This window comes from Phalacrocorax carbo, chromosome 5 (assembly GCF_963921805.1).
Source record: "Phalacrocorax carbo chromosome 5, bPhaCar2.1, whole genome shotgun sequence".
Classification (NCBI taxonomy): domain Eukaryota; kingdom Metazoa; phylum Chordata; class Aves; order Suliformes; family Phalacrocoracidae; genus Phalacrocorax; species Phalacrocorax carbo.
In genome coordinates this window covers 68487740-68501555 of record NC_087517.1, presented here as the reverse complement: position 1 = coordinate 68501555, position 13816 = coordinate 68487740, and the positions used below count along the sequence as shown (strand labels likewise).

The 13816-nt window shown below is 40.0% G+C and overlaps 1 protein-coding gene across 5 annotated transcripts in view; it reads right to left on the bottom strand.

The window, feature by feature from the left end:
- PPFIA1 (PTPRF interacting protein alpha 1) overlaps positions 1–13816 on the bottom strand; it is a 68477-nt gene that overhangs the window by 36980 nt on the left and 17681 nt on the right. For all 5 annotated transcript variants that reach the window (XM_064452896.1, XM_064452894.1, XM_064452897.1 and 2 more), the window contains 2 exons: positions 1267–1368; positions 439–603 (listed from right to left, as the gene is read on the bottom strand). In XM_064452896.1, coding sequence (XP_064308966.1) covers positions 439–603; positions 1267–1368 — 267 coding nt within the window. The remainder of the gene's footprint in view (positions 1–438; positions 604–1266; positions 1369–13816) is intronic.

Here is a 13816-nt window from a genome sequence, read left to right as displayed (position 1 = left end):
ATCCTGCTGCCAACATCAGACAGAACTAAAGGGCGGGGTTCTTTTAATTCAGCTTTATTTGATACTACAGTGTAAGCAGATTCCTCTCTTCCTGCTCTCTCTAGTCCATTCCTTATATTACATAATCAGAAGGTTAAATCCTGATATTATACGTGTAAGAAAACGTATGCATTCCTACAACAAATATATTGCCTCTGAACAATGCTTAGTTTACATCAGCACAGTTAATGAAGTACTAGAATACACTACAGCACCTTGCTTTGGTGCAGCATATTCATTTAGGAGGGCAGTTAGTGACGCAGTTATGGCAAAGCCACTACCTTGATACAGAGAGAAGTTCAGAGAACCTGACTTCTATTTTAGCACAAACAACTGCACAGTCCGCACAGAAGAAAGAGGGGACAGGATGAGATGGCGTTAGCTACCATGTTTCGTTACCTTTTCATCAAGGGCTTTATGGTGTTCAAATAAAGATTTTAGTGCTTTGAGAACTTCTACTTCACTAGAAACTCCTGCCGGAGACTGAGCTTGTCTCTTTACAACAGTCATTCTGAGAGATCGCTCATGCCTGGAGACAAGGCACTCCAAATGTTCCAGTAAGAGCTAAAACAAAAAAAAAAGCACAGAACAGCGTTTATTCCTGTTATGCATAGCTACAGAATGTCCTAAAACATCAAGTTTTGAGTTCTAAACTTCAAATCTGAGATCCAAAGACTACTGCATCAAGCATAAGGACCTGTTTTTAACATTTCACCCGTGTCAGAAGTTGTAACAGAGCTCACGCATGTCCTACTTCTCTCTTTGTCTAGTTTGTAAATGAGGTTTCTACTTAACCAGATCTTTTCAGTTCCACCACCACTCTGAGGAACTGCATGCTTGTCAGAAGGTTACACATAAGAAATGCTCTAAATCGGAGAGCCACTGTTCTGCTGGCAGCAGCTTAAGCTGCTGGAACAGATCACTACAGCTTGCCCGCTCTATTCCTCTGATCTCGGGTGTTGTATTATTACAAAACTTTAAAAACAACAAGCTGAACGACAGACAGCAGTGCAGTCTTACAAGCTTTTCCTGATTCTGCACAGCAGTATTTAGAGCTGTGCATAAGCTTCCAAACCTTCTTGATCAACACACATTCGCACTTTCAGGGGCATTCATGTGCAAATATCAGGGGAAAAATACTTTTAACTTTTCAAATTCAACATTCAATATTTTTTTCCATGTAGGTGGATGTTTTAACAGCAGTAATCTTGAAGACAAGGAACTAACCCTTGTATTATTTCTTTCTGCTTTCAGCTCAGCAATTTCTTCTTCCCTTTCAAGCAGCTGCTCCCTGCATACATTTAGCTCTTTTGTAAGCGCTGCAAATTCCTGAAACAAACCAGACAGAAATATAAGCACATCAAATATTGGGATATAGAGAGAACAGATTCATATGAACACTTGACATGACTTCTTGAAGTATACATTTCAGATGTCTAAAGCCAATACAGTTGTATTAGTCATGCTAAGCAGGCTGAAGTTCAAATACTTATAACTGTTACACTGTCAAGTGTAAAGACAAAAGATGTTTGACCAGTACTTTTGAGAACTTGTTTGTCTCTCAAGGCAATTATCTACATTGGGGTGTCCTTGGTAAGCAAAGAGAAAAACCTATTTGTAATGCACCTTGTTATTGTTTCAAAAAGTTGTTTTGTCATGTTGTCCTCAGCAGTCGTTTGAAAAAATCCAAGCACTAAGCAAAAACAGAACCCAGCAAAACATGTCAAGTTTCAAGTCAGTATTTAATTGTGAGAGACAACACATAGCCCTGCCATCTACCAGAATACACAGGTTACTTATTGATAGTAACAGAGCATCCTTGAAGCTTCACCACTGCAGGACTCAGACCTTTATGGGTATTTATCTACTTAAGCTACAGACAGGGATTTCATTTATACCTACTTAAAAATCTCACAGAACGGAACTGAAACAGCCCTTTCCCTACAGTCCTGCTAGAAATCTTGGAGGATCAGAATCATAATTTTCTAGAAGCAAAGGCCTCAAAGACTTTCTCTTCCAAATTCAATAAAGCTTGCACCAAACAAAACCGAACCAAAGTGAAATAGTACAGAGTGAAAAGTCATCAGGAAGCAGAAATTAAGCTAACTCAGAGCAGTTACTGCATGCTTATTTGACCATTTTTAGCATTGAGATTCATCAAATTTAAAGAATAAAATGTTTCTAAGTGTTTGGGTTTCTGTCAGGAAGACACGATTGTACTGGGTATCTGAAAGAGCCACTACATCCTAAACTATTTCCACTCTATCAACAGCCTCACTAGAAATACTCAACATAAAGGCATTCAAACTTTCTATAAGCTCAGTGGGCATACTCTGAACAGAATAAAAGATACAACTATACACTACATTTATAAGCAAATACTGAGCCTAACCCTATCTACCTACTTACTCTGGCAAAATTTAAATTGTAATCTGAACCACATTAGAAATTATTAACAGGAAGCGTGAATGTGAACAAGTCCATGCTTTAGAAGAGGGCTTTGTAGGAAATGGGGATAAGAAAAACCCTCGTCATCAATGCAACTTAGGATGCAAAAATTAATACGCATCTGTCACTCCAATGGTCAGTGAACACTTCAGAAGCACCTGCGTAAGAAAACGTTGAAACACTAGTAAATAAATTAGTCTATTGGCTAAAATAAGGAAAACTCTCTAATAAGTAAGAGTTGTGTCTAATAAACAGATTGGTACAACTGAACTGGCAATGATCAAGACAAGATGAAGATGACAAACGGCCAACTAAACAACATCCTGTGGAAACACACTGTGTGCACGAATGCTGCTTCTCTAGATTTTCCCAACTCTGCAAGACACACTGCTTAACAGACAGTAGCTGCATGTGAAGTAAAAGCTTGAGATGGAGCTGGTTTGCACTAAAATTCAAAGTGACAGAAAACACATGCTTAGAAACAAAAGGACACACCAACTAATTATACTAGCACATCTGCAAATTCTAACATGCAGCTAAAATAAGGAAATGTAGTCAAAAACACTGTCTGCAAATTCCAAGATGAATTTAGCAAACTTCATTCTAAAACATACATGTGACTAAAAAAGACAAAAATGCTGTTGCACAACATGTGCCTACAAGTGAACTCCTTTGGAATTACTAATGTGTTAGGCTTTTAAAGGTTGCTATGAGAAAGATAGTAATACCACCATCACAGATGCGGAATCCATCTCTATAATCGCTCTTCCTAAATAAAAAACTGCTCACTGGAAAAAAGATTCAGTATAGTCCCCCCAGTCAATCAGCAAATTACTTTTTCAATTGTTAAAAAAAATTTAATTTTATTTCTTTAACAGACTTAATTATGCTCACATAAATACTTCACTGTAGTATTTCGTTTGTACCCTAGAAAAATCCCTGGAAATACACTTATTGGAACAACCTATTCTGTAAATACAGGTGCTAGAACTTTTAAACACACAAAAAGCCTACAAAACATTCCTGAGAGCAAGGGAAACCAAGAAAAGAAAACTGACTCTATTACGAGCATTCCCTGCATGCAGAACACTCCTTCACGTCCAAACTTTTCCTGTACTTTCAATATCCCACCTGTGGGAGTGTCCAAGACTCCCAGGCAACTGACAGCACACATCCCTCCTGCTCCGATACAAGCCCAGGTAAACCAGAACGCGGTTCCAAAGCTGCAGTTCTTCACAGGCCTTCCCTACTTAACTCTATGAATTTGATAATTAATTACTACTGAGACTACTAGAAGTACTAGTAGACTCAACATATTCACAAAAAAGCTTGTTATGAACTTATTTTCTTTGTGGTGTTTTTGCCCTTTTCAAAGCAATTTTTAAAAACCTCAAAATGTCAACATCAAAATTTACAAGCATCATTACACAATTCCCCAAAGGACATCGGACTAACATGGAACATTCTATATCTTTCCGGTCTCTACATCAAGTCTTGAGACCAGGATAAATGAAGCAGTAAAAAGTACCAGACACTGGTTCATCATCCTTTCTCAACTTAAAAATCACTGTAGAGTATTAATATACATTTTATTATCTAAGACATGTATGATCTTCACCTTCTGAAAAACAGCTGTATATTCTTCAGGTGATTAGTACTAATGAAGAACTCTTGCTTCTCGTTGCCATGAAAATCATAAATACCCTACTCTAAGGACTGACAAGAATGGGACTTGGAATCAGCACTTTAGAGCACTTATAAGAATCAATCAGAGGGTGTCAGACATACTAGGTAAATATCCCATTGATGAGAAAGTACTGACACCCATGCTCCACACTAAACTGAAATGTTTACTGAAGAAAGTAACTTTCTGAACAAACTGAACCATTCCAAATATGACACGCTTGCTACCAGAAATACTCTCAACAAAAAGCTAGACTGAGCAACTAAATTTGTGGTTGTTCAGTAACAGATTTTTTTTTTTTGGGGGGGGGGGGGGGGGGGGGGGAGTGTTTGTCCACAGACTCCACGATTTTTCTTTAAAGCAATAGTGTTTCTTCTACATCAGCCTTCAGAACTGACCTTCAACCTTTAGTATTTTAGAGGCCACAACATAAACATCCTTCCAAAAGTTCGATCAGCTATTGTTTAGCCTGTGGTTTTCTGATGTCTGAGCTGACAGCCACTTGGTTACTTGTGAGATCTTGGTCCAGGAACATCACAGCTTTCGGGGAACAGGTTCTCTTCACGTTTATTACAAGCATAATTTATAGGTTCCACAGATACTACATCACAAACCAATAACGCTACATGACAGGAAAGACAGTATTTAACTTAGGGAAAAATTCTGAAAGAAATAATCCTTGAGAGTCTGTTAACATAAGCTGTATATTAGGGATGCTCTACAAAGAGCTGTAAGTTTGCCTGGAATTTACTCAAGAAAAAAAAAAATTATTCCACAATAAAATGTAACACCTACTTGAGTGCATAAAGAATCACAGGCAACAACATGACCAGAAAGCTTATTTAAAGGCTGAAAGGATATAAAAAAGGAAATATATTTTAAATTCAAAGAAAATATTATTAAATACTATTGAAGTAGTATCTTCCGGCAATACAGGGATGAAGATGCAAATGTTGCATCTGTATGAAAATTTCTACCAGAAACATTTGAGTGGAATTTATCTGTTTAATCTCCAAGTACTATTTTGTTTTACTGTTAACATTCTGTTCTGTAGCCTGCATATCAAACAACCCACTCCAAAAACTGAGAAGCTGAAGAGAGCATGAGAAGAACAACTTGTGAAAGTGCATGCCATCGGGGATGAGAAACCAATGGAATGTGAGAGAAGTTTCCATCATGTGATTTACAGTAGATATAAGCCACAATTATTCCAAATTATACATGCATGAAGATGACAAATATACAGTCTTAAATGAAACAATCAAAGAAAACCTATAAGCTTAACAGGGTATTTCATAGCCACTTAATTTTAAATCTAAGTTTTAGGTAGCACACAGTGACCAATAATGCCAATATATTTGGAAGTATTTCATTTCAAATGCCTGAACTACTGGAAAGCGGTTCTCCTGGGAGGGACCTGGGAGTGCTGGTGGACAACAGGTTCACCCTGAGGCAGCACCGTGCCTTTGTGGCCAAGAAGGCCAACAGTATCCTGGGGTGCATTAAAAGGAGTGTGGCCAGCAGGGCGAAAGAGGTTATCCTCCCCCTCTACTCTGCCCTAGTGAGACCACATTTGGAGTGCTGTGTCCAGTTTGGGGCCCCCCATTTAAGAAGGACAGGGAACTGCTTGAGCAAGTCCAGCAGAGAGCTACCAAGATGATACGGGACTGGAGCATCTCCCTTATGAGGAACGGCTGAGAGACTTGGGTTTGTTCAGCCTGGAGAAGAGAAGACTGAGGGGGATCTCATCGATGCCTATAAATATCTGAAGGGTGGGTGTCAGGAAGATGGGGCCGGACTCTTTTCAGTGGTGCCCAACGACAGGCCAAGGGCCAACGGGCACAAGCTGGAACACGGGAAGCTCCACCTGAACATGAGGACAAACCCCTTCCCTGTGCGGGCGCCAGAGCAGGGGCACAGGCTGCCCAGAGAGGCTGTGGGGTCCCTTCCCTGGAGACATTCACCCCCCGCCTGGCCGCGGCCCTGTGCCCCTGCTCTGGGTGTGCCTGCTCACACAGGGGGTGGGACGGGGTGAGCTCCAGAGGGCCCTTCCAACCCCTGCCAGTCTGGGATCCTGTGAAGTTTCTAGCAAGCAATTTTTCATACTTATTAAGTCACACCAGTTTGTTTGGGGTATTTTGTTTTGGGTTTTTTTTTTAAGCTAACAGAATTATGAAACAGTTCAAGGGTATTTAAACTGAAAAGAATTGACACATTTTGATCATTAAATCCAGCCTTCCAAGAAAACAGTTACACACACGTTAACAAAAACAAATCCAGAAGAAAAAAAAAGCAACACAAATTGTGCTTTGCCTGCTCTGTGTAATAAATCAGATTGCTTTCAACCTTTCCATATCTCTGCCATGTGCTAATGGGAGAGAGAAAAATCAGCCTAGAGTGTGTAAAGAAAAATATTTTGCTTTTCACCTAGTGAAATTAATTTCCAGTAAGTATCAAGCAGTCTGGATTTTGTGACCTGGAAACATAAAACTTAATTCAAGCATTAAGAGAACCAGTTGAATGAAATAAGTTTACCTTTTGTTCTCAAAAACCCCAACAACTTAAAAGGGAATTAAGAAAATACTTAAAGTAATATTAAAATATGGTTATGTCAAACTCTTGCATTTCAGAGCACTGAAGGGTTTTTCATGCTCGAAGTAGCTGTTTTTCCAACTAGAGCGGACTAGCCGCCACAGTAAGAATATACTGCAGCTTATAATATAATTAATATATCAACCTTGTTTCCTATTTCTCCTTATGCGTAAGATGTTTTGTAACTCAAAAGACCACTACCAAAACACAGGTGCAGATTAAAAAAATAATCTCACATTCCAACTAGCAGCACCAAGATACTTTAAAACATTTAATACCACCTTTGGTCAACTCTCAGAAGTTTGTATTTTTATTGACTCAGAAAACATACCTTTTTTTTTCTCTAGCAAAAACTGTAACACCACATGAAAACCCCTCAAGCGAATATTCCTGCCAACTGACAGTCAGTGACTAATACTAAACCTGAGTAACTTTTTATCATTCCAGCCCTCTTTTTTAGTACAGTGTTCTTCACGCTTACTCTTGGATTGACCTATCTAGGCTTTGTCTTTAACACTGCCCAATCCCAAACAGGCAATTAAGTTTTAAAGCGTTTACAGTTGCATAATGTTATTGCTCTGGAATGAAACTAGCTGTTTCCAGTCCACTTTGGAGCTGAAAGTAGAATCAACTGCTTAGCATTTGACAAGCAATGAGCAAAAGAACTCTTAACTTACAGCCAGAAGGTACCAAATGTATGCCCAAGAGCGAAATGGAAAAGCTTATAGTAAGACCAAGTCTCCATGGTAATAAATAGGTTTCCAGTTGCCATCCTGAGCGAGTTGCTTAAATTTATGTGCAGTGTTCACTGAGCCTGAACTACAAAGCACTAAATCCAGGCTTCATTGCTAGGAGCTTTTGGGAAGCGCTGCATGTTGATGTGCAAGAAAACATAAATGAATAAAGGTGGTATTTGGCGGCTTTGCAAGAGGAATGCAGAAGTAACAGGAAAGAGGAGGTAGAAACATATCAGTTCCATGTTCCCTCATCTAACACATTTCTGATAGACATTTCCTGTTTGGGGTAGAGGGGGTAAAAGTGCAGGAACACAGACATGGCTGCATTCAGCCTCTCACTCCTTGAAGGATCACAGGTCTTCCTTTCACCACACTAATCAATGCTCAAACTTTACACCCACTATGGAACAGTTTGGAAAGTGAGCCTGTAAACCCTAGTACACAGAGCAAAGCACAGGTCGAGGACAGGTGAACAGGAGCCACCTACACTCAAATCATTAACTAAAGCCTGTACAAACCACCCAGACTAGCAAAATCATTACCACCTAGACTCCTGCATTTAATTTTCTCTAAACCTAGCAAAACAGTGCCATTATGCATACTAGACTAGGCCAAAGCCTCATGCAAAAATGTGTCTTTGTGCATCACTGGAGAGACAACAAGCACTGATTATATACCATACTTTGCACTGCAAGGTACACATGCCGATCTCCAAGCATCTTCCAAGCTCCACCATAAACTAGACCTACATACACCACAATGAATGCAATAGTTACATATATAACAAATGGTATCTACAAGACTGTTAGCTGGTAATGTGCTGGAAGTCAAAACTAAGCCATGGTTGCATCCTACAACTTCTTTGTAGGTCTGTGAAATTAAGGAAAGAAAACATGAAGTTGTTTAAAGAAGTCAGAAAATTTCATCCAGTTACTCCTTTTTCGGTCTAACAACTTGCAGCTTGCCAAGCATATTCCTGTAGAGCAACTAGCTTTATGATCATTAAAAAACTAAGAATCCATAATTTCTCCAGGTAGTTTGTTAATCTTTTCATCAACCTTAACAAATCATTGCCAGCATCTGAGGCTCATTCTAAGTATGGCAGACCACACACGGCATATTTTCAGTTAACCAAGAGTGGACACTACCCATTTTCACCACAGCCTTTTTAACATAGACTTTTGAAGCTACAGATGTGTATCAAAGATTACATATTGAACCAGTGAACAACCAAAGTACTTATTTTTCCCCCAAAGGCGTTCTCCAAATACTCAACTGAGTGGTGAACCCTGGTGTAAGAAATCAGGAAAGGAAGAGACCAGCATAGAAGAGTCAAGAGAAGGGCAAGAAGGAAATGCACAGGCAGTGGAAGCAGGGACAGGTATCCCAGGAAGAATATAGGGGTGCTGCACAGTTACGTAGGGATGGGGTCAGGAAGGACAAGGCACAGCTGGAGCTGAACTAGGCAAGGGATGCAAATAATAAGAAGGGCTTCTACAGGTATGTCAGCCAGAAAAGGAAGGTCAAAGAAAGCATACCCCGCCAATGAGCAAGACTGGCAAACTGATAAAAACAGACAAGGAGGCGAGGCACCCAACAACTACTTTGCCTCAGTCTTCACTGGCAACCTCTCTTCCTACACCTCTTGAGTGGATGGACCACAAGGCAGGGATTGAGGGAGCAAAGTCCCTCCCACTGTAAGAGAAGCTCAGGTTTGTGACCACCTGAGGAACCTGAACATACACAAGTCTATGGGACCTGATGAGATGCATCCCAGAGACCCGAGGGAATTGGCTGATGTAGTTGCCAAGCCACTCCCCATATCTGAAAAGTCATGGCAGCCAGGTAAAGTCCCTGGTGACTGGAAAAAGGGAAACGTTGCACCCATTTTTAGAAAGGGTAGAAAGGAGGACCCTGGGAACTACTAACCTGTCAGCCTCACCTCTGTGCCTGGGAAGATCACGGAACAGATCCTCCCAGAAGCTATGCTAAGGCACACAGAGGACAGGGAGGTGATTCAAAACAGCCAGCATGGCTTCACTGAGGACAGGTCCTGCCTGACCAACCTAATGGCCTTCTATGATGGAGTGACTACATCGGTGGTCAAGGGAAGAGCTATGGATGTCATCTATATGGACTTCTGTAAAGCCTTTGATGTGGTCCCCCGCAGCATCCTCCTCTCTGAACTGGAGAGATATGGATTTGATGGGTGGACTGTTCGGTGGATGAGGAATTGGTTCGATGGTCACATCCAGAGAGTAGTGGTCAATGGTTCAATGTCCAGATGGGGATCAGTGATGAGTGGTGTCCCTCAGAAGTCCATACTGGGACCAGTACTGTTTAATCTTTTCATCAATGACACAGTGGGATCGAGTGCACCCTCTGTAAGTTCACAGACAATGCCAAGCTGAGTGGTGCAGTTGACATACCTGAGGGATGAGATGCCGTCCAGAGGGACCTGGTTGGATTCAAGGTCAGGCTGGATGGGGCTCTGAGCAACCTGATTTAGTTGAAGATGCCCTTGCTTACTGCAGGGGGGTTGGACTAGATGACCTCTAAAGTTGCCTTCCAACCTAAACCATTCTGTGAACCCTGCAACTTAACAGCATGTACAGAGGATTAACAAGAAACTGAGCACTAACTAGAAACACTATATTCTTCTCTTGTCTTTGTAAAATACTTTTTAAATGTTGTCCCTACTCAACATTGTGAATCTTCTGAGTAGAGAAGACCAAAAGTAGAACCATTACAACAGCTGTAAGGTAAAAGCTGCCTGGCAGAAAGCATATGAAATATAGAAGTGCTCTTCAGAACTGCATGTAATTTAGCATCTATTCATATGCAACAGTGGAAAAAAACCTCCTTCCATCCCATGGCTAGAATCTTTTCATTGTGGTGGTTATGCAAATAGTTCCACCTTAGCTGCTCTTCGATGTACATGGATACATTCCCTCAAAGGGCAGATACGGCACAAAAGTATCCAAAACCATACCAAGCTTGTTCAACTTGGAAAAATGTACAAGATGAGCTAAAACGTGTATCAGGAAAACTTCAGTCATAATTGAAAAACAGGCTTTGCAACTTGGGATGTGCCTGGCTACTTCAGGCAGAACTGCAACTGTTGAGGCTGGTCAATAACAGAGTAATCCTTTCCAGTACCATACCAGTCCAAGTACCAATATTCCAGAAGAATGGTTTACCTTAACACAGAAGTACATTTACAATACTTGGGGGTTGTTAAAAAAAACAAATGCCTCAGTTACACTCTGAATCAGTGAATTCTAAGGGTTTCACAATATGAATTACCACATTCCTGCACCCCTAGCCTAGTCTATTTTGATTAGTAACTAATACAGTAAGTAGTAGCACAACTTCTTAGTTGTAGCTTTAGGCATCTCCATTTTTGGAGTCCATGTCAGTGAAGAAACCTACCCACACCCATACCCACTATGGCAAAAGGAGAATACAGTTGTACTTAATTAAAGAGGAAGAATCTCGCATTACCAGTTTGACAAGATATGGGACAAAACCAGTCTCCATCTTTAATATGACACTATAGAGATTTTATTGAAGTTTTTCCTCTCTACATAAAGTTGGTCAAGATTTCCTGGGATCCCATACAGGATTTCACAGCATACAATGCTCCTCAAAAATGCCAGACCATAAAACAGCTGCAAGATTCGCTGAGAAAATTTATCAAGTTCAGTATTTTTCCTGGGACCTGCCAACTACGGAGGGTAAGCACTACTACAAAAGCTATAGAAAGATCTTTTAAGTTGTAAACAACACTGAACTGCCAAGTTTCCTTGGGCAAGAAAAAAAAAATAAATTTCTGTATATCAACTCCAAACATACTGCACTCCCAAAAAATAGCACAATCTGGCTCAGCTGACATTTCGCATTAAACTCCTATGACTTTTATGAATAAAAATTTAATCCTAAATATTGCAATCTCATGTGCTTAAAAATTAATCCTCACATGACTAATACTTCATTACTTTTTAGAAATAGACCCAGGACAAGATCCTTCATGCATGATTATTTCAGTGACAAGACACTTCTGCTTGCAAAAACTGTAAGCAGCAGCCCAGGCACTGCCCTGCCCTATTCTAATCTTCATCTTGGCCTCTAGTTGTCAGGCTTAGTTCTGTGGCCAGTAGTTGTAAAGTACGTTTTTCACACTATGCTAAAAGGGAGTGCTTGGGAATATCTGAACAAGGCTGGCCAAGCCATTCTCATTAAACAAGCAGCAACATGTACTTCCCCCTCAGTGCTCTTCTACATTATATATTTTTTTTCCCCAAGTGATGAACAGTTCAGTCTTATAATTTCAAACTTGTTTAAGCAAGTAATACTCAACGAGGACAGATACATGCCTTCAGCAGGAAATTCAACTTACAGGCTCTTTACATTTTGTTTTTCTCTTTCTTTGTACTCTAACCCCCCAGTTTACACACTACATGAATTTACTGGGTTAAATGAAGCTAAATATATCCAAATCTGCTATATTTGGACTAAATGCAACTGGACCATTCCATGGAAAATTTGCTTGATTTTTACAAATAAAGCAGCTCTACAGCCCATGCAAAAAGAGAACAGTCTCAGGTCGTACAACAGACAAGTCGGGTATTTAAACATAGGAAAACTTAACTCAGCAACATAGATTAAGTGTCAAAAAGTTGTTTTATGGGGCTTTTTTTAAAGTTTTTTTTAAATGTTCAAAGTAATTTTTTTGTCTGCTGCAAAAGATATCCATAATCAACAGTTCCAAATTTCATCACTACCTGAACCCAAACAGCATGTTACACCACAGAACAAAACCAGCGATATGAGTAACACCAAAAGGCAGGGAAGGAAAAAAAAATAACAGAAGAGACAAGGACAGTCTGTTAATATTCTGTATCCAGTAACAAATGCTGAAGCAAAAGATGGATTGGTGAGGAACCTGGTCTGAGGAGAGGAAGAAGCTCCTATTGCACACTGGGTTACAGAAAGGAATGGTGATGCAACTGGGAAACCCTGCAGCCTCCTACTTGGTTGAGGGAAAAGGCATGCGTGGCCCGTTTCTCCTCTACTATCTCCCAGGACTTCATCTTTTATAACCATCGCACAAAATACAGAAGAGTGTTACATAGTCCCTAAAGACTACAGTTCCAAGAGGGGATCAGAGTTACACCAGGGTAAGTGTCAGCATAACCAAGGTTACAGGAGGGGAAAGGACAACTTCTTTCCTACATGGACAAGGGGTGAAAGCTAAAATCTTAAAACGCTTCTCCATTTCCACTTTACGTGAAGTAAAGTAATTCCAGATTTCTTAAAACAAAGGCTCAGCTTTTGGAAGATAATGTTGAACCACACCCTCAAAAGACATTCTGAAAACTCAAGCTGCATGTTCTAAAGAAATAAATTACTAGATGCACCTGCCTTGGGTTCTTCAACAGAAAGCTAAAAGAATGCTATGACCTTCCAAGCCTTTCCCCATGAATTACAAAAAGGTGATAATACTGCATGAAAAATATATTACTCAGAACTAATAATAATAAAAAAAAAGATTCACAGTGGTATCCCGAGGCATCCCTGAAATTACCTGAGCCAAACTTTTAGTCATTCACCCAAATGTGAAACGGCCGAAAGATAGCTTTGAAGAGATATTCTGAAGTTAGAAGTTTACCTAAGACTTGCATAAACATGTAAAAACCCCAAACCACACTCACCCATACATCCAAGACCACTCTCCATACATGCACTGCTGTTCCAACCTTGGTCTCTCAGGTGTAGAGTCATCCTTTCCATCCATAATTAGATTATCTGAATAACTTCTAGTACTACGGGTAACTCTTTGAACAACAGAATCTCATTTAAATGCTGGGTCAAAAATTTTTTTTATTTCTGAGTTTCCAAATTAAAACACAAAAGGTAGCCAATGTCTTAAATCCTAGTAGAGGCAAGAGATTCAAATGGGAGACGTCAGTCAGGACTTTAAATATGATACAAAACAGAACCTTAAAGAATATAAAAATACCCAGAGTTCAGGTTCCCACTGGGAACACTAAATCCACAAGTCTTACCCAAGCACAAACTACAGTGAAAAGCACAGCCAGTAACAGAATCAAGGTGCAGTCTTATTCATCCAGCAAGGATAATGGAGACACACGACCCTGCCATGTCACAGAACACCATTTCAGCTAGCAGATTTCCCATTTATGGATGGGAGTACAAAGGAAAGGAGAGTTTTGACTATGGCATTCTACTGGCAGAAGTATATATTGCTGAATTATCTTTGGGACAGGCTCACATAAGACATTTGAGAACCCAC